Source organism: Procambarus clarkii, chromosome 45 (genome assembly GCF_040958095.1).
Source record: "Procambarus clarkii isolate CNS0578487 chromosome 45, FALCON_Pclarkii_2.0, whole genome shotgun sequence".
Classification (NCBI taxonomy): domain Eukaryota; kingdom Metazoa; phylum Arthropoda; class Malacostraca; order Decapoda; family Cambaridae; genus Procambarus; species Procambarus clarkii.
Window position 1 is genome coordinate 4,605,344 of NC_091194.1, and position 25,480 is coordinate 4,630,823.

General features: G+C 35.0%; 1 protein-coding gene across 3 annotated transcripts in view; it reads left to right on the forward strand.

Annotated features, from left to right (window-relative positions):
- Nucleotides 1-25,355, forward strand: part of LOC123769856 (probable phosphorylase b kinase regulatory subunit alpha) — an 88,369-nt gene extending 63,014 nt beyond the window's left edge. Inside the window, exons 21-29 of one of the 3 annotated variants that reach the window (XM_069301227.1) lie at nucleotides 571-709; nucleotides 2,373-2,405; nucleotides 3,496-3,545; nucleotides 5,692-5,712; nucleotides 11,791-11,955; nucleotides 13,026-13,079; nucleotides 14,103-14,192; nucleotides 15,450-15,563; nucleotides 17,562-25,355. In XM_069301227.1, coding sequence (XP_069157328.1) covers nucleotides 571-709; nucleotides 2,373-2,405; nucleotides 3,496-3,545; nucleotides 5,692-5,712; nucleotides 11,791-11,955; nucleotides 13,026-13,079; nucleotides 14,103-14,192; nucleotides 15,450-15,563; nucleotides 17,562-17,783 — 888 coding nt within the window. In that variant the 3' untranslated portion in view covers nucleotides 17,784-25,355. The remainder of the gene's footprint in view (nucleotides 1-570; nucleotides 710-2,372; nucleotides 2,406-3,495; nucleotides 3,546-5,691; nucleotides 5,713-11,790; nucleotides 11,956-13,025; nucleotides 13,080-14,102; nucleotides 14,193-15,449; nucleotides 15,564-17,561) is intronic. The other 2 variants (XM_069301228.1, XM_069301229.1) reach the window with 2 other exon arrangements.
- The last annotated feature ends 125 nt before the right edge of the window (nucleotides 25,356-25,480 follow it).

Sequence of the window (25,480 nt, forward strand, 5' to 3'; positions counted from 1 at the left end):
CCTTAGTAATTTGAGCTGAAAATTGCTCTTCTTCATTATGCTTTTTACTCCATTCCAATTTTCTTGGAGTAGAGAGGCATCAGCCAAGAGGAAAAAGGGGAGCAATAAAGTGAAAATAATAGATATTAAACAAAAAACACTTGTTCATTCATCATATCACCCACACCACAGTGCAGTAAATAGCATCATAGACACGAACCATCATACTCTGAGTAGTCATCACAGCAGCTCCACAATTTACCTTTAAGGGTTAAAGACGGGACACCACGAGCGTAGCTCGTGGTGTCTCGATTGGTTGAATGAAGAAGACAACGTACCACACACCTCTCTCTCTCTCACGCTCTCGCTCTCACTCTCACTCCACTCCACTCTTGACATGCATTCATCATATCTACCCATCATCTTTCTGGCCTTCTATATAATTTGCCCAAATTATATGAGAAACTACATTATAAGTATAACCTGAATATGGTAAGAACTATTACTGTATTGGCCAAAAAAAATTGCAGTAGAATAATGATGTTCCTAAGAATTCGGTTTAATTTTGTTTTTTGATGCTATCCCATTTAGGTGATGGCCTCCGAGTTAGCACGGACCATCAAATGTGCCGCAGATGTGGCGTCTGACCATTTACTTAACCTGTCTCCTTTTGAAATGAAGAACCTTCTACATCATATCATGTCTGGAAAAGAATTCAACATTGGCTCAGGTATTACTAGTCACAAGTTTTTTATTATATTGTTTGCATAATTCCTCTATCAATCTGTCGTCATCCATAACATGATGTATTTTGCTATTGAGGAAAGCAGCATGTTTAAGGCATCCTTATGCTCGTCACTTTTACTTACAGTAATTCAGTTATGTGCTCTCCATTTATCTTCTTCCTCTGCATCCTGTATACTCATACACTTTTATCTAATAATAGTTTTGCACTCTGTCCATTTTCTCCTCAATTCCATTTTAGTGCTTTTAATTTTTCTATCTGGTCTCTCCTCAGATTTTGTACGTAACTCTTTAATAAGTAAAATGTTTATGGCTTGTACTGTACTCCTGTTTGTTAGGTCTCTCTCCAAGTGATACTTTATAATATTAACTGAAATCATGTTTTTTGTGCTGGAGTGTCTTACTTGGTCGTTTCCTAAGGTAAGATCCATTAAGGCTATGACTTGGATTGGTAAATAGTCTTGAATAGTCTTGTTAGGGAAGAGGCGGAGGATGTAGACAACTGTTGTGGGCTGCATCCTAGGAAAGATCAGTAGTTGGCTGGAGGGGGACTTTGATAAACCTAGCTGGTTTCCTAGCCCCCAACAATGGGAAACCAGTATGATTGAAAACCAATATACAGTATATACCTGTGGGAGGTATCAGAGTCCAGTGCTGTACCTCCCATTAAACATAATCCAGTACAGTACAGTACTCTTCTGTACTGTGCTTTCACCACTTCCCAACCACAAATATACTGCTCCTTAATAATAGCTATAGAATATAATGGTCTTGAGCTTTAAATAGGATAGACCTGTCTAGCATCAGGTGACCTGCGACTCTGAGCAACAGGTGATCTGACACAAGATTATTCTCTATATGAACATTTCTTTCTTTTGAACGTGCTGTACCGTTATTATGTGTCTTGTATTTAATGGATGTATAGTTTTGAAGTCAGATATTGATTTGTTTAATGTAGCACTTTTGCAGGTATGCAGTACTATAGATGTTGCTTTGACAAAGTAAATACATTGTCATATACAGTATAAATATTTACTATAACATGCTTAGACTTCAGTTGACCTTTATAATCACATGTCTGAAACCTCGTATTTTCTTGTCCATTGACACTCGACTAGTGGGAGAAAAAAAAACAATTTACAAATTTCACTTCAAGTAGTTGAGTTAACAAGTTTCAATACTGTACTGAAGTTATGGAGCATCATCTTGCTATTATGTGTGATCAGTTTACAAAGATTTGTTCAAACCTAATGGTTATCACAGTCTTATCTGCCAGTTATAGGCCATGAAGCACAGTGTTAGGCATCGTGGAGTCAAACCCTCCAAAAATTCTGGGTCAAAATTTGTTGTAGCTTGAGTAATTGGATCCAATGAATGCGCGAGCCACAAGTAATAGGACCTAGTGAATGTGGGAGCCACAAGTAAATAATAGAACCTGGTGAATGTTGTGGCTGTGAGAAATAGGACCCAGTAAATGATTTGGGCACAATATAAACAGGTTATTAATTTTCCTGAGATTTACTCTAGTAGCGAATACTGTGTGCCACAACGTGCGACCTGTGTATTGTTTGGTAAGATAGTTTTGATGTATGATATGTAGTATGATTTCTAGTCATAGCTAATCATCTAATATATTTTTGCTTTACCAGTCATACACATTCGTGAAGGATTGCTTGCAAATGGTAAGGCTAGGTAGCTGTAGTGTCTTAAATGTTTTCAATTGAAGGACCTATGTTGGCATAATTTCTTCACCAAATATTGATCGTTATTTATTAATAAATCTTAATAATGGCTCTTCATATGTTTCATACATATTTAAATAAAATATTGACATACTGTATTACAGTAGTAGTAAGTAATAATGAAATACATATTATTTTTCTTTTCATATATTACAAGGGATGGTATACAATATATGTCCTTCATACATGTACTGTAACATGTGAAAATATGTGATTTTCATGTACTGTATAATAATGAAATACATTTAGATTTAGGATATTTTAGTTGAAATGTTTGGATTAAATGGCAAACTGCTGCTTGTATAAATGTGAATTTGTATAATTGTGATTATAGATTAGAGAGGAATAAACTACATTCATACAGAGAGATAATCAAAAGCATTGAGAATATAGTAGCAAGTTAAGGATAATTCTGTTTAAACTCATATTTGAGATGAAGTAAAGGAAGAAAGTGTTTGAAGATGTGTGAATAAATAGTTGATGTGATACATATGCAAAGTTTTTATTACTGTACATTCTAATTACAGTATTTCAAACTCTTAATGCCAGGGTGTGTCTGTACTGGATCAACCAGACACATATTTTACCAAGAATTTGCCTTTGATGCTTAGGAAAAAGCTGTGCTGTACATTTCAGTAACAATAAAAAATTCTTTTATAGTAAACAAACACGATGCTGTAATATATTTGTCAAAGGTGAAGGAAAAACCCAATATATGTGTAAGTGTATTAAAAAAAAAAAAATTCAGATGTAACCTACATTGTTTCTCAAGGTGCCGTATACAGAATATTCTGTAGGTGTTCTTTAGATTTTTTTTAATTAAAATATGTCCACATTTTGGGTCTTTTCTTCATCTTCGGTAAGTTTCTCCATACAGTTTATTGTTGTAGTTGTTTTAATGTAAATTTTTGGTTACTTGTGCACAAGTTAAGGTGTCATAAATAGATCAATATATTAGCTCTATGTTTGCATTGTAAATAGATTTTGACATTAAAGTACAGTGTACTTATACTGTGGCCATTTTCCGCAGCTCGTAGCGGGACATTCTTCATCAGCAGCCGCTCAAGCAAGCTCGGCAAGGTAAGAGCTGTCCCACTTTCTACTTATTGCATTAAGGAGACTGTTCTTTCATAATTAAATAGCATATATAATATATAGTAAAAATTAGTTAATACCCAATTATTAGAATTGTAATAAACTTATCGAATAACACTTAATATAGCACAATAATTTGGGTTGACTAACTATTTTGTCAGTAATATTTAGTATGATCGTGAAAGGATATTTAATAATAATAGTACTGTAATAATTTTTAGTCTTACAATGACAATATATGGGATAAGTTAAAGTGGTTACATAGGGTTAGAGTAACTTTGCTAGTTATGCACATCATTTCAGCTTACTTTGATCTTCCCAAGAAATAGAACTGTATGAGATATACACAAATCACTTGTCCATTTTTGGTGTACTTTTATGTGAACACCTTTGGATGGTCTCGTACTCTCTGATGGCAACTTTCACCATGCTGGGTGTTTTATTTACGTCTTGAAGGTTTTCTTGTTCTTCTACCCCCCTACATCATCATCATTACTTTCTTGTATCATATGTTTGATATGCATCCACTTTCTGAGATGTGATCATTTTGAAGCATCATTATTTTGCAAGGCAGTACTGCACAGATAAACATCAAGTGGTAATGAGGAATTTTTCAGCAAATAATTCCTTTATAGCCTCTAAGTGTTTCAATATTGCAGGTGTAGATGTCAATTGCCACTTTTCTTCAGGTGCTGAAAAAATTATGATATTGATTATCTGAAATAATTGGTTCCATCTGGAACTTTTGCTGGTTTGATTGTGTGCCACAATTGATGTGTTTTTACAAGTGCACATGATAGTTAATTCATGTGCACACATACAAAAATATCACTTTACTCAATTTTATTTACATTTATTGACACTACACATCCTGGTTATTCTAATTATCTAGTTTATCAAGATACTCAACCTGTTGCATCTTGACACCAAACTCGATAATCTTTCTGGTACATCTGGAGTTCCTGCAAACTTGGTTCCATTCAAGCAAAATATCAATGTATAAAACCGAATTGTTGGTAAATAATATCCAGGACGTAATCCTTTAAGGAGGAGACTTTTTGTGAATCTGTTTTGAGTTTACTGATGAGGTAATTTACAGTATTATTTTGATGCAGGAATTGCTGTATATATGAACTCAATGGGAAGCAAGTATATATAGGTTACACACAGAAATCACAATAGCATGATGCATCAAATGGATGCATTTGGGATGGATGGATGGACATCAGACAATGGATGTCTGGGATGCTCTCGGACGTAGGTTCGAACCCTCGTCTCGGCCCTTGTGGATTTGTTCATTTATATATAGGTGTTCTACTTACAATACGTAGCACATAAATAAGTGGCTGATATACTCAGTAAGTTTAAAACCAAACTATAATCAGGTTTATGATTTAAGAACTTCAGTAAGCAAATCTAAAGTGGTGGAGTATTATCGCAGTGGGTACAGTATGCAAGAGTAATGTTAGTTCAGTGTTGAATCAACATTATCAACATTATTTCAATAATGAATTTTCGTTATGAATGTTAATTCAACAGCGAATCAACATTATTAACATTAATTCGGTGTTGGATCAACTTCATTGTTGAATCAATGTTGATTCAACTTTGAATTAATGTTACCCTTAGATATTGTGCCAACTGGGATGTTAATGTAGGTTGTCGAAGGGTAGAGCTTCCACTACTCTGTAGTAGGGAATACACTAATAGTTTTACGTTCATGAAGATAACATTTTGTTCGCATTGGGCTGTTTCTTTTATTTTTACCTCTGAAAATTAAAACACTAGGCTATTATGTACTTATTTGGAAGGCATATATAATTTATGTACATTTTATGTTTTTATTGATTTTATTGGTTACCTCTTGTATCTTTTTTATACATATATGCATATTAATGATCTATAATTTCTTATGATCTTTTGTAGATGTTTGAAAGTAGCTAATTATGTTAATATTAAACCCCATGTTATATTAATCTCGTTAAACAAAATAGATACTACTTTTGCCTGTAGTTTAGATATATTTTGATTTATTTAATTTACTTTAGTTATTAAGAGCTCCTTTAACAAAGGAAAGCCTATATTGGTAGCTAGCAAACTAATGCTCTTCTCATCCTGTTTATTTTGGCAGGGAGGGTTGCATGCTGAGAAGGTGAGATATGCGAATTCGTATACAATGCTTGACTTAAGTCACATGAAATTAGCTATAACCTTATTCTTTAGTTTGGTGTTCATTAACCCTTCAACGGCTCGGCTAATTACATTGTGGTGGGCATAACACAAAGTATTTCACAAAACTCACGTAAAGAAAATTGCATTTGGCGATTTGAGTACAGGTAACTTTTGCAGGTAGTGACTGGAGCCATTTAAGGGTTAATCCTGCTTAATTACCCATTTGCAGTTATTAACATTTTTATTATGCTAAAAGCCTTCCCGGCTTGGTGTCTTCTTTTTTATAATTACTTACTTATTATGCTACAAATTTTCAGACTTGTGCTGAAATTTTGACATGAGATTTTCTTGAACTTGTAGAAATCCATGCCAAGCTACCCTAAATAAATTTATAGTAAGACAGCCTGTGGTGGCTTCTAGTAACCCTTTTGATATCAACATTAATGTGATCGTTTGCATTTCTTTCACCTATCACACCATTAGTGAAATTTGTGCACAATTTTTTTTTTTAAATGTGTGTGCGTGCGCACACATTGTTGTTTTAAGTAGTAGAGTGAGAACAATATTATGCAGTGAAGTTCCATTCAAATTCAGCAAAGTTTTTTTTTTTTGTAATCAAATAAAATGCTTTTCTAATTTGTTCATGAATATTAATTGGATAAATTTTAAAAGTAACCCATTTGGGTTATATTTAAATGGGTCCTTACAATTGCACCAGTGGTGGTACCCCTATATACCCACTTGGGTTATCAAATTGCCTTTAAATAATTATCCTACCAGTATGTTCAGCTTTTTACAATTGCAATACAAATCTGAAATTGAATTTAACAATTGTGTAGTTTTGCATTGTTCCGTACCACATTAGAGCCAATCAAAGTTATAATGAAATGCACTTGTGGTGAAACGATGAGTCACAATAAAGTGGTTAAAGATACGATGTCTAAGCCATACGTCAGAAAATTAAAAACCGTCGTTGTTTCGGTACGTCCTTGACCATTATCAGATCTTGATAATGGTCCAGGACCAAATGAAATATTAGTGTGTCTTTATTTTCTGATGTGTGGTTTGGATGTCACAGCACTTGTGTTTTGTGCATGTGTGTGTGTATATCCACCTATATGTACCAATTTACTGTGATTCGGTTTCTATAAAAAAAAAAATGCTCTCGTATGTCTTCATTTTTGTTTATTTTAAACCTGTGTTGGGGGTGGGTGTGGGTGTGTAATTATGCAAGTGTATTGACAGGATGAGAGCTAAGTTTAGTGGTGTCCCATCTTCTCGGTACTCTGTCATGACATTTTGAAACTACTGATTGTTTTGGCATCCACCGCCACCTCATATTACTTGTTCCATTCGTCTACAGCTGTTTGCAGATGAGAACTTTTTAATATATTTTCAGCACCTTTGTTTCTTTAGCTTGAATATATAAGCTCTTGTTTTTTAAGCATATTTTTCTTCCATCCTGTAGACTTGGCATATTTAATGCCTCCAGTCTCTCCTCATAGCTAATGTTCTTAAGTTCTGAGAGCTATTTAGTAGCATATCTTTGCACACTTTCTATTTTATTGATGTATATTTCTTGAGATGTGGACACCACACCACTGCTGCATATTCCAATTTTGGTCTCATGAATGTCATGAACAGTTTCTTTAATATTTCTCCATGTGCCATTGTATCTCATCTTCCTTATAATTGTTTTATGACATTTTGAAGCATCCAATGGGTTTGTGTTCCATTATGTTCTCATTTATTTTATTGTATATCTATCACTCTGCAAAAATAGAATTTATTTATATTTTTGTTGTTACCTCTGATTTCTTAGCTTGAATCTATGGTCTCTTGTTCTCAAAGTTGCGAGATTCAACAGTTCTTCCAAATTAACTTTGCTGAGTATTGTGTTTTAGCTCATATAGCTTAATTCTGGAAGCCATTTATTTGCATGCCTTTGTGTTTTCTTTTATTTGCTGCATTAATATGCTTTTGGTTACATTGATACTGTACCACACAATTGCAACATACTTCATCAATGATTTTAAAATAAATTCTGAAATGGGCAAGTGCAGTATAGGTTCCTCTAACTATGCTCTAGGTATAGTCCTCTGGTGTTAGTTTACTATCTATCCAGAACCAATCCAATGTCTTTCTCAGTTCTTTAATATATTTTCACATGTTCCACTCTCCAGTATGTGGCATTTATCCACGTTGAATTCCATTGACCATGTATTAGTCCAAATACTTAAATTGTCTTGGTCATTTTGAACATCATGACATGGGGTTCATACCTGAAGAGGGTTCCGAGAGTTGTTCTACTATCAAAGACTTAAGATAACTTGATCCAACCGGCTGTTGCTTGGAGCAGCCTGCAGGCCCACATATTCACTACATCCTGTGTTCCTGCAGTATTCCTAATGCTTGCTGGGAGAGTATTGAACAGCTGTGGACTTTTGATATTCAAACGGAGGCTCTTTAATTGGGCCTATGGCACCTCTACTCCTCACTGGTTCTATTCTGCATTTACATCTATATCTTTTGCTTCAGTTTATTCTTTGTTTATTCGTTCCAGTAACTTAGCATTATTCATGAACATATTCACAACTCTGTATCCTTTTATGTAGATCTTTTATGTAGAGAGTAAACATTACTGGCTGCTATTGCTGAGCCTTGTGAGATTCTGCTACTGACATTCCTCCAGTTGATACACTGCCTCTTATTGCTGTTCTCGTTTTTTGATCAGTTAAGATATTTTTCATTCACGTTAAGTAATCTGTTACCCCTCCTGTGTAACCTCTTGTTTGGGACTACCAAATGCCTTTTTAGGTCCAGATGGATGCAGTCTTCCCAACTGTCTTTATCCTGTAAAATCTGTGACTGTCATAGAAAATAAGTAAATTTATTATGCAGGACTGACTAGTATTAAAATCATACTACTTGTCTGTTATGTCATTTCTTCAAAGATGTTCTAACCATTTGGTTTTAATTACTTTCTGTAATTATTTGACTGCCACTTGTCAATGATACTGGTTTATAGTTTAGTGAGTCTTCTATGTTATTTTTTTTGTAAACTGGGCCTATGTTTGCTCTCTTCCCTATGCCTGCTAAGTTCCCTGTTTCTGTAAAGATGTCTGGAAAATAATTTGCAGCAGGATTCTGAGCTCATGTGTATGCTCTCAAAACCCAAGGTGAAATACTCTCTGGCCTAGCTTCATTGTTTATGCTCAGCTACCAAACTGCTTTTTTACATTATTTCTAGGTGTTTGGTTATGGTGCTCTTGGTTATGCTCTAATGTTTGCAGGAAGTCTGGTGCTATAAAAACATTGTTTGGTAGTAACACACTGCATAATTGCCCACTTAGTGTTTTCCTCATTTCCTGCCGAGTCTCCATAAATTTTGTTGCCACTCTCAATCTATGGATTTTATGCTTCATGTGCAGTTTATTCTTAATGAATTTCTAGAATAGGTTGGGTTCTGTTTTACATTTGTGCATTGTCGATTTCTTACTACCTTGTAGTGGTTTCAGATTTCTATTCCTGATATGCTTGTAGATCATGTCTTTCTATATTTGTTCCATATTTTCTTATGTAATCTCTGGTCCTCTTGGAATGCCTGTTAAACAAAGTCTTGTTTGCCAATACTGTCTTCATTTTGTGGTGAATCTTTTGGAATCTTCATTAAAATGTCTGAAATTTGGTTCATGTATATCCTTACCTAGAAGCAAACCTTCCCAATAAAATTTATTGAAGTATTCATGTACAGTAATACAGTACAATTCTGAAATATCCTTGTGTAAAGTTGAATTTCTCTGGTGCCTCCCTTTTATTAATCTCTTCTGCCATAATGAATAATGCATTTAAATTCCAATGATACATGATTGCTCTTACCCAGTGACTGTAGGTCAAATATTTCTTCCTTATTCCCGACAAATAAAAAAAAATTTAATGAATGGAAAATACCTTGTTTGATGTTACAGTATTCATCACATATAATTCATCCACTACTTTCCTTTTGTCTTCTCGTGTCACTATATTATACACGAGTCCAATTTCCACTATAATAAATAATCTTCAGTACCTGTCCCCAGTGTTTGGATACTTGCCTTTCAAATTCCTGTGAGACCAGGATGTTTACCACATAACTATCTTAAATAATTAATGGATAATTATTATACAATCCCTCCTATTCATATTTTGTTTATTATTGTGCAGTACCTACTGATACCTATATAATTATTGTCCAGTACCTACCTGTGTAATTGTTGTGCAGTGCATCCTACTGGTACTTGGGTAATTATTATACATCACAACCTTTAACTAGTTCTCGGTTAATTATTACGCTGTACTTACAACTAGTTCTTTGGTAATTATCTAGCAGAATTTCCCACCAGTACTCGGGTAATTATTGTACAGTACGTCACACTAGTACTTTGGTAATTATTATGCAGTACAATTCTTCCCACTTGCACAGTACTTTCCACTAGTAGATACTGCCTTGATACCTGATACTGGTACATCTATCATGCCAAATGTCTGACTGTAATAATAGAAAATGCTTTATTCTGATAATTAGCTCGTAACTAATTTGTTATGGGCTGATTATTGTTTCAGCTTTGTTTATGCACTCTCTCTCTGCTTGCTTTTTTGTTTCTTCAGATTAAGCTTAATGCCTCAATGTGGGAATGAAAATTTTAAACTTTCAAACAGCTTGTTAAAGAAAAATTTTGAACAGGTTTATTAAAGCTGTTGATAGTGTTTTAAGCTTCATTACATGATTTACAGTTTAGGAATATTTCCTCAATATTTCCTTACCATTCACATTTATTCTATATATTTAGAAATGTTTATACATTATATGTATTAAAAGTTATGTACTTCTTTGAATTTAGATTTGTTATGAAGGCTGCCTAATTTATTATGAAATGCTATTTATTATTAAAAAGTACTGTTTCTTGCTTTAAATGCTATTTTCTGCCATTTTTTAATACTAAAAATGAGTTTAAGAATAATGCATGAAATTGTAAGTGTAAATGAGTCAATAGATGAATCACTTTGTCATCATGTCTCGTGTCTGGATATACAACAGTCACACAATGCTTTAATGCATATACAAAAATCACACATTAAAGATGGATAAATTTATTATCGTGAGATTATTTGTGCCTGCTCGTTCATGTGCATCGTGCAGTATGGAACATGTATGATACATTCATGGACAATACATGGATGATATATATACAGTACTGTATACCTATTTAATATATTATATATATTGTGGAAAATATATTGGCACAAATGTTGTTTATGGCTCTTGCAGAATGTTAATGCTGTATCTATACTGAAAATTTTGCAAATGGTTCCTGTTTAGGGTTATATCGGGTGCATTAACAGACCCTGTTATAGCGTCAATGATGCAGTTAAATGGGAATAAAATGTTTATAAAGTGTCCAAGAAAAAATTTGTGCATGGGATAAACAAATTAATTTTGTGTGAGTCACCAATTAGAAGTACAGTTTCACATTTTCTGGCACATAAGATGCACCTTATTTTATAAGGATAGTTTGTGGATTTTTTCATACGTATATTGGAAGTGTTTTTCAATTGGTTATAATTTCGGTTGGTTATGGACATAAAACATGCATCCTATTTCTCGGCAAATACAGTATTTGAGTAATAAGTTTGGCACATCATGTATCAAAGTTAAATTCAGTACATGTGACACTAAATTATGGAATTATGTAGAAAAAATTTAAGGTGCAGTTTGCATAACCTTACTTTATGGAAAAATCGGATTGCTGTGTGAATGACGGTCTTGATGTAATCGTATAGTTGCACAAGTAGTTGGCAACTCCAATGTCCAGAGTACTAGTATAATACAGTATTGCTTATTTTGCAAATGCCTTATTAGATGTGACAGGAAGACTGAACCATATGATGACAGTTATGGAAGTAATATCCTCACAAATTATGATGTTGAAAGTACCTGTACAGTATAATGTATTTGAAATTTTATTTATAATAGTACAGTATTTGTAAGTTTCTTACCGAATTTTCTTCTAACTTCTAGAAAAGCACAATAGGTAGTTTCTTGGGTTCGACAACAGCAGATGGAAAATCGGATGATATTGAGAACGATCGACATGGTCAGTGGCTGAGGCGTCGCAGGTTAGATGGAGCTCTCAACCGTGTTCCACGCAACTTTTATCCTCAAATCTGGAAGATCCTAGAGAAGGTTTGTTTTATGTTGAACAATATTTTCCTTGAAATATTAAATACCATTGAATAATTGAATACATTTTACTTTTTATTATCTAATTTTTAGTTATACCTGCAAATTCTTATAAATATTAAAAATTTTGTACTATTAATTTACTTAGGAAAGCTAATGAATGTGTTCAGTGTCACAAGTCAACAAGGTTTTTTGTATATAAGACATCGGGGATGGGGGGTTACACTTGTGGTATTCATAGGCTATATGTGGCGCACATGATGCCTGGTTTCATATCAGCCATAAGCAATACTTTTGGCTCCAAAAACTGCAGGAACGTAATTGTTTAAATTTGTTAAATTTTAGAATGTTTTTTAGGTACACGAATGGAGTAGTGTTAGAGATCATTTCTAATATTTAAGTTGGGAGGTAGAGGGACACAATTGTCCATGTTCATATGGCATGTTCACAGTATCATGGTGGTTTGATTTGGTAGTAGGCTTAAGGCCTATCAACCTTTTGAATTAAGGTAATTGCAATAGTTTACTGTAAACTAAACAGTAGTTTACTTTAATGTTTGATGTAAAGTAAGTTTCATGTTGTGTTAAGGACTATCAACCTCTGGAGAATTATTAAGGCCTCCACACTTGCTTACTGACCAACCAGCAAGAATAATTTAGTCCTTGACTACGTTCAGGACTAAGGTACACTGAGAAAGTAATCGATCGGTGTATATACAAGGCGTGGCAGGGTACACCTCTCAGCATATATATCCTTGTCAGAATGATAAACAATGAGGGTGCCCTTGTGGTAGTTTACTGCCACAACTCGTAACTGCCTGTGTAGCAAATATAAAATTAATATACAGTACTTGCATTTTTCTATAGTGTTTTCAGTTTTCACAGTACTGTATTAGTTAAAAAATTTAAAAATCAACAAATACCTGATTCTCAGGATACTATAATACACTACTCTATAAAAAAACTTGAATTACCCACATTACCTGAAAAATATTTAAAATGCAATTAAATTTGATGTACTGTGTGTATATATATATTAATATGAACCATAGCTAAATTCATCTTATTTTGCAGTGTCAGGGAATCAACATAGAAGGCAAAGTAATTCCACAGAGTCTTACTCAAGAGGTAAGAATTTAACAATATATTAAGTTTTAATTTTGAAGTATACTGTATAATGGTAAGTCCAACCACTTGGACTGAACTGTAGAATGATGAGCGTGCTTGTTGCAGGCGACACCACATGGTGCTGTTATCTTAGAAGGTCCACATCACATGGTGCTGTTATCTTAGGAGGTCCTCACCACATGGTGCTGTTATCTTAGGAGGTCCACATCACATGGTGCTGTTATCTTAGGAGGTCCTCACCACATGGTGCTGTTATCTTAGGAGGTCCACATCACATGGTGCTGTTATCTTAGGAGGTCCTCACCACATGGTGCTGTTATCTTAGGAGGTCTACACCACATGGTGCTGTTATCTTAGGAGGTCCACACCACATGGTGCTGTTATCTTAGGAGGTCTACACCACATGGTGCTGTTATCTTAGGAGGTCTACACCACATGGTACTGTTATCTTAGGAGCTTGACGCCACATAGTATTGTTATCTAAGGAGCAAACCTGAAATGTGGGCAAACCATGTTTACTTCCTCAATAACTTTCACTTGGTAACTGATAGTTAACTTAGCTTGGCAACTAATTAGAAATAAAAAAATGTAATTACTGTGTTCATTTTGTAGGGGGACAGGTAGCCTGTGTATGTATATGCTATAGGTTTATATTAAGGTCCCTGCACAAGCCCCAATTACTGACCCTCTTCAGGATGCACTTAACATTTAGTATATACAATTTTAATCAATACTGTATATAAAATTGATATTCTAGAATTCACTGAGGATTTATCCAATATATATATTGCATTTTTATGATAGTGAGATTACCACATTATTTCCATGGAGTAAGTAAATTGCACTGCTTTACTTAACTTCCTCCTCATATTGCACATTTATTTTAAAATATAGTGCAAAAACTCATTGATATGGTCATAACCTTCACATTGAATTCAATACAGTGCAATGCGGACACAATCATTGGGCAGTCTCGTTGATATTTTAATGTGTTGACTCGGCAAAAAATATCTCTTCTTTCAGATGACACCAGGTGAATTGAAGTTTGCATTAGAGGTTGAGACTGTTCTAAATACCATCCCACAGCCAGAATATAGACAACTAGTTGTTGAGGTGAGTTTTAATGTTTATATTTTTGGGAGTGGAGGGAATTTTAATAATAATGTCACATTATTTTATTTGAAACTAAAACATTTGTTAGATACAATTATTAAGGAAAGGTGATATATACCACTGGACTAGCTAATGGACTAGATAATGGACTAACTACCACTGGATTGGCTAGCTAATTTAATCTTTTCACTGCTAGAATTCTAGACCACCTTGTTCTATAAGGGTAGCTTGCACCTCTTCACACACAGATTCATCTAGGGGTCTGGTAGCTGAGTGGACAGCACGCGGGACTCGTAATCCTGTGGCCTGGGTTCGATTCCCGGCGCTGGCAGACAAATGGGCAGTGTTTCTTTCACCCTGATGTACCTGTTCCCTGTTACCTAGCAGTAAATAGGTACCTGGGAGTTAGACAGCTGTTATAGGCTGCTTCCTGGGTGGGTGGGTGGAAAAATAAAATAGTAACAGTTGATTGACAGTAGAGAGGCGGGCTGAAAGAGCAGAGCTCAACCCCTGCAAGCACAACGAGGTGAATACAACTAAGTGAATACATGCAGGCCAACTATTAACTCATTTCTCCCTGAAATTAAACATGAAATATAAAACAATTCAAACTCATTTGGGTTGTGTGTTAAACATGCTACAATACTTATATAGAAAACTATCATACATCTGTCATATTCACAGATTGAAAGATTATATGGGGAATAATTTGTAGTAACATGTCAGAAACTTTCCAGTTAATAAATATATATGTATATACTTTTGGCATTACAGTAAAGCCCCATTCTAATTAAATAATTCAGCCTCTGGTCTGCTACTGAAGTAGAACATTGCCATTAAACATTTACTTATTTTCATATATGTATATATATATATATATAGTGATTTATCTGAATGATCTGATTCAGCTGAGTCCATTGCACAGGAACACAAATCCTATAACATCTAAATTTTGATGGTAGGAAAGGTTTAGGAAATAAAGTGCTGGAGGGTTTTACAGGCTTTTTTAGTTCATAATTCATATCATATATAGAGTATACTGTAGTACATGTGATGTTACATTGTGTGTGCAGTTAGATTCTGTACTTTATAAAGTTCTTAAATACATTCTGTTATTGAATTGATTTCTTCATATTAAAATGATCCACAGATTCACTGTATTGGACTGCATTTTAGTCTCCATTAAATGTATTTTGAAATATATAGAAAACTTTTATAACATGTATTTAGTTTTTTTAATTTGTTTATACTATACAGGCTTTAATGGTCCTTTCGCTCGTTCAAGAATACCATAATACCGAATCTCTTGGCGATATTGTATCAGCACAAGACATCGTGCATGTGGCTAATAACATTTTCTTATCAGATCAGGTATGTTTATTAAATATTTAATGTCACTATGTTAAATACACTTTTTACATCATATTCCTATAATTAGTTCTGTCACTTTCTGGGTTTGTATCCCTTCAGTAGTTCCTAACAGCTTACGTCACAACCACACATAAGGTACTGAGTGTGCTAGGCTGCTGATGACAACCTCAGGTCTCAGGGGGGGGGGGAGGAAAGTCCCTTTTTTATGCAGTTTTTTCTCCTACATGTGGCAGAAACCTTATGGAGATGAGAAACCTACTCATTTCTGAGGTGAGCCACCTTAAAAACCAAGAGAAATATCAAGATACTGAATCCATCCCTAAGAAATGTTTGGAAACATCAGATTGTCAAACAACTCTCTTAACTACTTAATCCTTTCACTAATCCTATTACCCCAGTCACAACCAGATGGTAGTCTGAGCCACCTGAGGACACTTCACACTTACCTGTTGGACAAGTGGATACACACAAAATGTTCTGCTAAGACTTCAAAGCTTCTTGCATTGAGGTTCCATGCTTCGAATGCTTCACAAGAATTTGCCAATTGTCTAGCATGTCTCTAAACTTCCTTCCAATTCAGTAGTGAGTTCAGGATACCCTCTTGACAGCATTACTAATGACCACGAACTGTGAGAGAGATCTTCTGTGGTTTTCATGTCCTATCTTGGAGAGATACTTTTTAAGCCAACCCTGTGCCAAGCTGTACTTCAGGACTTTGTTATTAAGGCGAGGCTCTATGAGGAGGAGTTTATGAAGTTAACTGGTGCGCAATAATGTGCGATTGTGTTAAGGTGTCAGTTCGTAGAGGAGGTGAAACCCAGCATCCTTTGCCAGGTTCTAGCTAGATAGTCAATGAGTAATCTGTTCAATTCCTTAGCCTTGGCTGCTTACACCTACCCTCATCACTTGTTGATGAGATTTGGTATTTGTTAGTCATATCTGTGCACACTTGCAGCTGGTTGTTTAGGCCAAAGTTTATGTAGAAATTTCAGTTCCCTTGCTTCAGGGGGATTGTTTTCCTAGTTTTTCTGCTGGTTGGGTCACAATGGGTTATCTACTCAATTGATACAGTCTTACTCTACTGTTGATCACCAGAAAGAGTACTTCAGAACTCTAAGCAAGTACCAGCATCAGGAAGCGGCTAGCTCCCTGTTGCTAGCAACAACCAGCTGGCTCATTACTAGTCCAGCAACATGCCAACCAGAGAAAAACTGGGGTCATTGGTTTAAAGACATCCGAATGTTTTCAGAAACTGATTCAACATCAACATCAAGTTTTTTAGCTTTTCTCTTCATATGCAGTTGATGCTTCAAGTGGATGTAAAACTGCGTATGTTGTGTGTGTCTTTTGTTCCAACAACTGCATGTCTTTGGGCTCAACATGAACCTTATTTTCTGATCGGCACGAAATATTTTTCATCTGGTCATCCCGCCTCAGCTGTGGGTTATTATTGTTTTAGTTCCTGAGCAAAGGAAATCTTATTCACCTAGTAACTATGCTGGTTGGGTCATGATAAGATACCTCGCCCAGTCTAGAGCCTGATGCTGCTGCTGCTGTGCTGGTTTCCAATGTGTTGCACTATGTTCATTGCTGCTCCAAGTTACTCACAGCCTGCCTACTTATATTTTGTTTCTGTTGTTAATCTCTGTAGCTAGGGAAGCTACTGAGGAGGTTATCCAGAAATAATGTATTAAATGTAAGGAAATGTCCCTTTCATGGCTCTACCTCAATAGCTCTTCATCCTGTCCCTTGATTCCTTTTCCAGGACTGGGTGTAGAGCCAGGACTGGAGAATGACGGAATTATATTTACAACAGTGCCCTATTGGTGGTTAATTTATCTATGCACCAAAGTTTTTAGATGATGATTTTATAAATACTGTATTAAATCTTCTGTTGTTTTTGTTACATACATTTGATTGTAATTCATCATTTGGTTCAACATCACAAAATAATTTGTAAAATTTGATCTGATAACTATTAATGACTTTTACGTACAGAAACAGCAAGATGGTGATGCAACATTATGCTGTGCTCGGGATAAACGAGAGCCTGGTGTGGGAGGTGGACTGTCGTGTGGTGGTGCTGCGTACATCTGTCTACATTTCTATGATAGTGCTCCCTCAGGAAGCTATGGAACTATGTCCTATATGATCAGAGCAGTTGTTTCTACTCTAACATGTTTCCCACAAGACGGAGACTTGGACTGCACTGTCAGTTGAACAGTAAAATATGTTAGTAGCACAAATGCAGTCTTGATAAAGTTATAAAAGTATATTGCACTTAGTAAAGCTATCCCATATATGTAGACGATGAGTCACAATAACATGACTGAAGTATATTGACCAGACCACACACTAGAAGGTGAAAGGACGACGACGTTTCGATCCGTCCTGGACCACTCTCAAGTCGATTATAATTTACTATTATTATTATAATCGACTTGAGAATGGTCCAGGACGGACCGAAACATCGTCATCCCTTCACCTTCTAGTGTGTGGTCTGGTCAACATCCCATATATAAAAACAATTTTGCAAATATTTTGAAATGGCTAATATGTAGTAAATGTATTTTATCCAGTTGCAAAGCCTTGCAGTAGTTATAATATATCATTAACATTGATAAATCTTAATAATTCTGAAGATATACTTTTCGTGTGGGTATTATAATCCATCCTTTACAGTAGTCAATGCATTTACGTATTGGACACATTACTCTGAGGATTTATCGAGGATATTGCTTGAAAGACATATGTATTGGGCATCATACTTGTGAAGGATTGATTTTAGAAATCTGATAATATATACAGGGGTATCTCGGTTTAAGAATTTAATTTATTCCTAGAGACGGTTCGTAACCCGAAAATTCGTAAACCGAAGCGAATTTCCCCATAAGAAATGATGGGAAATGAATTAATCCGTTCCTGACTCCCCAAAAACTTCATTTCAAAGTCAATTTTATACCTAATTCACCCAAATCTTCACTACAAAAAGTATGTTCAAGTTATTACTTATCTTTGCTGATGACTCCGGTTGGCGTATGGAAGATGGTGAGGAGGGGGGGAGGAGGAGAGGTGTTACTGTTTGGAAAGGAAGTTCCCTTCCATTATAACATCAGGCAGTGAATATTTCTCTGGAGTGCACTCTCTGGCACGTTTTGCCTGCATACCTGGTTGTGGCTCATTGCTTGATTTTCTCACAAGGAATGTTCCATTGAAGATTGTTTTTCCCTTCTTTGCAACACTTGTCTGTAGTGAGGCATCACATTGTCATTGAAAAGATTAATGCAGCGGCCTACTACAGCTTCTTGGCAAGTACAGTGCATATTGTTGACATGGATTTGTTGTACTGCCTAGCTAGTTCAACAACACGAGTACCATTTTCATGCTTACGAGTGATCTCTTGTTTTTCCTCTATGGTCATTCTCACATGTGATTTCTTGCCTTGAACCTTACCACTGGCTTTCTTAGGACCCATGGTGAGATACAGTATAACAACTTTTATAGTCAAATAGCCAAAAATCCGAAAAGAAACTGTAAATACTTGTGAAGAATTCAGACGGAATAGTCACTGGGCGCGAGGCACAGGTAAACTGAGGCTCAATCGCCGTGCCACCACGGGCTAGATCGGCCATACACGTATCAACAAACTCGTATCCCGATTCAAATTTTCCGAACAAATCGGGCTTGTAACCCGAAAAGTTCGTAAACGGGTGTTCGTAAACCGAGGTACCACTGTGTGTGTGTGTGTATGTATGTATATGTATATGTATGTGTATATATGTATACTGTATATATGTATACATGTGTGTGTGTATATATGTATATGTGCGTGTGTATATATACAGTATATATATGTATGTATATATATACACACACATACATACATACATAGCGTATTTGACGGCGTAAAAGATGCACCCTCGCATAGGACGCACCCTTATTTTACAATGATATTTTGTGGAACAAAACTTTTAGTATGTTTCATCAAACATTTATTGAAAGATATTTTAAAGTGGATTTTGTACCCGAATTCTTACCTCATCTAAGATCAGCTGTATAGTTGTTTATATTTTGGGCAAAAGAATTGCTATACAGGATGTGAAACTTGCATTTCTGGATGTGATGCTTTGTGTTGCCGCATCAGGCCACCAAGGCCTGATGCGTGGCGAGTGCTGTGGCGCACCACCACAGCACTCTGGTTTTGTTGTCATTCATTCATTGCAAATGGCTGACCGGCGAATGAAAGTTTAACATTCCTTTCAAATTTCTAGGAGCATTTTTCATTTAGATAATAAACATTTCTTAAAGGTAACACAGTCGTTAAATAATATATGACACATATTAGGTGTGGGTTATGTATGCTGGGTAAGGTGGCGAGATGGTGTGAGCTTCCTTCATAACTGCCAACATATATTGTAAGCAATTTTTTGTAAGCTTGTGATAACAAACTGTGATTACTTGGCTTGTTTTAAATATTTTATTATTAGCAACGATTTTTGTGCCTCGCATCCATAATGTGGCCGCATAAGATGCAGAGCAATTTTTGTATACATTTAAAAATAAAACAAGCACGTCATATATGCCGGCAAATACAGTGTATACTGGTGTGTGTGTGTGTGTGTATGTATGTATGTATGTATGTATGTATGTATATAATATAGACACACACAGACATAGACACAGACACTGAACGTTATATTTCTTTAAATGCTGCTCGGTTACGAGTATAAGAGTCCAGGATAGCTTGAAACGTTGTCACTTTCATTTCATTACATGTGTCAGTTGGATATTTGTTTTCAGCTACATTATTGTGAATTATTCTTCTTGCAGGAATACCTTCATTTGATACAGTGTGCACATGAAAATATGGTTGTGATACAGTAGTATAAGCGCGTTGGGGGGAGGGAGGAATTGCTTGGTTTGTGACAATGAATATGACTGGATGTTCATGTGTAATTACCTAAGTGTAGTTACAGAATAAGTAAGTGCTGTGCTCATTGTGTCCCATTTTCACTAAAATCTTTGTCATATGATACTTTGATACTGCTGATGGTTTAGGAATTTAGCACTTCTTAAATTGTTTTAGCCACAACTCTGGAATTTTGGAGGGGCAGCTTTGCTTTCTTAGTCTCTTGTTCTAGAAGTTCCAGGGTCTTAAAATTTTTTGTCAACTTGTAAATTCCTGTCACAATTTTGAATGTGGCGATCATATCGCCTTATTTCTTCTATTTATAAACTTTGTTTTTTTAGGTCTGGATGCCATTACGTGGCATGTCCTTGCACCCTTTCTGTAATTACCCGAGTGTAGTTACAAGATGAGCTATGTTCGTTACCTTACCTTGAGATTACCTTGAGGTGCTTCTGGGGCTTAGCGTCCCCGCAGCCCGGTCGTCGACCAGGCCTCCTGGTTGCTGGACTGATCAACCAGGCTGTTGGACGCAGCTGTGCGCAGCCTGATGTATGAATCACAGCCTGGTTGATCAGGTATCTTTTGGAGGTGCTTATCCAGTTCTCTTTTGAACACTGCAAGGGGCCAGCCAGTTATGCCCCTTATGTGTAGTGGAAGCGTGTTGAACAGTCTCAGGCTTCTGATGTTGATAGAGCTCTCTTTCTCTCTCTCTGAGTATCTGTTGCACCTCTGCTTTTCAATGGTGGGGGGGTATTCTGCACATCCTACCATGCCTTCTGGTCTTATGTGATGTTATTTCTGTGTGCGTAGTGTCTGCATCGTAGTGTCATGTTTTACCTATAGTCTGTTCTACTGTACGATACTTTGAAATTGCTGATTTTTCTTGCCAGACTGTACAAGTCTCTGCCTGTGTGTGTCATATGCAGTGGGTGTGATGTCTGTTAATAGTAAGCAATTTAAATTATTGGTCACTGAAAACTGTTGTCAAAAAGGGCTATATAAATGCTTGTCTTATATATATATATATATATATATATATATATATATATATATATATATATATATATATATATATATGTCGTACCTAGTAGCCAGAACGCACTTCTCAGCCTACTATGCAAGGCCCAATTTGCATAATAAGCCAAGTTTTCATGAATTAATTGTTTTTCAGCTACCTAACCTAACTTTTCCGGCTACCTAACCTAACCTAACCTAACCTAACCTAACCTATAAAGATAGGTTAGGTTAGGTTAGGTAGGGTTGGTTAGGTTCGGTCATATATCTTCGTTAATTTTAACTCCAATAAAAAAAAATTGGCCTGGTACATAATGAAATGGGTAGCTTTATCATTTCATAAGAAAAAAATTTGAGAAAATATATTAATTCAGGAAAACTTGGCTTATTAGGCAAATCGGGCCTTGCATAGTAGGCCGAGAAGTGCATTCTGGCTACTGTCGTACATAGTAGCCAGAACGCACTTCTCAGCCTACTATGCAAAGCCCGATTTGCCTAATAAGCCAAGTTTTCCTGAATTAATATATTTTCTATAATTTTTTTCTTATCAAATGATAAAGCTACCCATTTCATTATGTATGAGGTCAATTTTTTTTTATTGTAGTTAAAATTAACGTAGATATATGACCGAACCTAACCAACCCTACCTAACCTAACCTATTTTTATAGGTTAGGTTAGGTTAGGTAGGTTAGGTTGTCGAAAAATAATTAATTCATGAAAACGTGGCTTATTAGGCAAATCGGGCCTTGCATAGTAGGCCGAGAAGTGCGTTCTGGCTACTAGGTACGACATATATATATATATATATATATATATCTTCTTGAGGTTATCTTGAGATGATTTCGGGGCTTTTAGTGTCCTCGCAGCCCGGTCCTCGACCAGGCCTCCACCCCCAGGAAGCAGCCCGTGACAGCTGACAAACTCCCAGGTACCTATTTACTGCTAGGTAACGGGGGCATTCAGGGTGAAAGAAACTTTTCCCATTTGTTTCTGACTCGTGCGGGAATCGAACCAATATAATATAATATACAGTGCACACAAAAAATGTTGACCTCCATATAACACTAAAAGGGTGAAGTCTTTACAGCAGATTTTCCTTCAAACATTTGGATTACACCTGTAGTTGAAAAAATGAGGGACAAAAAATCTAATGGGGGGGGGGATATGAAATTTGAAGTGTCGGTTTGTCATGTTGAGTAATTTTCATCTGGTTGTTTATTTTTTCTATTTTTACTATCTTGCTTTTCTAAATACTGTGTAACTATTATTCCAAAAAATTCATTCGTACTTTATAAATGTTTTATGAAGCTTGTACTGTACCTTAAATAGTACAAAAAGGGTTTTTCTATTGCATTCAGTCTACTGTAAAGCCACATGTATCAACTGTGTTTTCCTCATGTATGAGTGCAGTCCCACCTCTGGTTACTCGGCCATTTTCACTCTTATTTTATATAAATACATTACAGTATTATTATATGTTTGTAAGTTGAAATCATGTCATCTGGTAAGATGAGTGTGGGTAGATCTGGCAAGGTTAAGAGGAACTTCTTTACAATAGATAAGAAATACAAGTTATTGGAGAAAGATGATCATAGCTGGAAGGCTCGGCTGGCAAAGGAGTTTATTATAAGTGTTGTTTTGAACATGAGCAGATAGATCACTATTTGCCCTTGGAGGTGGATTGTGGAGTTGCGAGTAAAAAAAAAAAAAAAAAAAAATCATCTCTCCATCACTTCTAAGTAACATATGAGGATATGAAGTGACTGTTGACCAGTGATATACATAGCATTGTAGCCCGGGTCTCTGGCTGTTGGTGGTGCACAGTTCAGTATACAATATATGTAGCTGAAAGAATGAAACCATGGGCATTAATTACTTCACAGCCAGTTCAGGGTGGTTGCAGAAGTTTGTATATTATTTGTTTCTAAACATGTACACAAAATTTGGTGATAAATGGCAAAAAAAAAAAATGCAATTTTCAATAATTTGGTTTTAGAGTAGTTCTGGGTTGAATCCAAAACTATATGATCCTATTTTTTGAGGGTGCAGTGTATTTGCTGTATACAGTATGGTATTGATGTTCATATCTTTTCTTTTTTCTCAGTGATTCGTGTGTATTTGAGCAATTGTATGCACAAGGTGTTGATTACATATGTATTATTATAGGTTGGTCTTCTTAAGTAAAAAATTAATACTTTTTAAAATATGATCTCAAAAATCACTGCTAAATCACTTATTGCAATACTGTATGTAGTTTCTATATGTAACTATACGGTGTATGTAAAGAAACGTATAATATTTGCTTTATATCTTTGGTGCTCTTTGTATTGTCCATTTAATTTTGTAGTTTATTGAAACATTTGGAATGCTTGAAAAGTACACAAGATCTATACTATACTTTCAAGAGCAGGTCTTTGTGCCAGTCAGTTTAGTGTATTTTCTTTGTGCCAGTTTGTCTTTTTTCCATAAAAGTAATGGTATTTATTTACATTGTGAAAGTAAGAATTTTGTTGTTAATATTTGTAAAGTAATTTTAAGTGGTTCATAATTTATTTTTATTTGATTGTGTGTTTTGTGAGAATTGTTGTTACAGCATCTTACTGTCTTATTCAGTGCTTAATCAAGGAAGCTTGGAGTTTTAACCCTTGCACTCGGCAAATTTATAAATATTTGAAGAATTTATTAAATTTTTCGTCTACTTTCCAAATTAATTTAAAATATGGATTTTTTTTTAATTCCAAGTATTTCCTTGGATATACAGAATTTCATATTAGTAAATTCTCGTTATCAGTTCCTGGAATTTGGATAAAGTTACCAACTAGTTTTATGATCTTAAAATATCAGGCAATACTTAACCTAACAATATCCAGAGAAATGTGAAATCATGATAAGCTCTATAGGTTTTTATATCATCATTTCTCATAGGTGTGTTGAGAAATAGTAATATACATTGTTGCCCAAGAGTTAAAAAAAAAAGTATATGAAATGCCAATAACCAAAAATATATATAGTGTCCATTATATTGCTTGTGCCATTCCAGAATGGAAAGTATAATACATCTTTGTCAATGCATTTTAAGATCAGTTTGGAACTGTAGACAAATTACGATGTATGGTCTTATGAAATGATTTTAAAAGTGGGAAAAAAAAAATTGTAAGAAAAGTTATGAGCCTTGTCCATTAGCTTTAGATATTGGTGCCTATGCTAATTACTATATTGCAATTGATGTCAAATTTTATTTTTTTGCCTGCTATATTTGAAGGAAAGTTGTGAAAGTATTCATATTAAAAAAAAAAGTTCTAAAAATCTTAGAATTTAAATTTCTATATACTCTATATTCTTGTATATATATTTATGATTTTTTGTAAAGATATTAAAAATGGGTGCTGGCAATATAATTATTTGAAGATTGTAAGTGTGTGTAAAGCAATGCTAAATATTAACACCCTCTAACAAACGATATAAATGAGGATGTCAGACGCTCAAGTTCACCAAGTATTAATAAATGTTCGTGATCGGTGATAAGAAATTAGATATTTGTTCCATAATCATAACGGTAAATTAATGGCATTATTTTGTGTAGGTTATAAGCCTATATAAATAAAATGTATTTTTATGAAGGATTGTTTATAAGCAAATGATTATTTAATATTTCACAAATGTTAAATTATTATTACTTTCATAATGGATACAAATATTGAAAACATACTACCTGATTAATAAACAATTGGTGAAACTTTTTTTTTTAAATGTATCTGAATCACGTGCTTAATTTATAATTTACCTGAATATTTGTATCATACAGGAGTACCACCACTGGTGTGTTTGTAGGGACCCATAGTCTCGTAGAAGAAAATAAGAGAAAATCTAAAAAGTCTTTCATGAATACCCTTTAATACTTTAGTATTTTCTTCTAATACCCCCTACAGTTTATTATTGAATACAAAATATTTTATAATAGTTTACTATAATATTATATATAAAGTCTGTCTT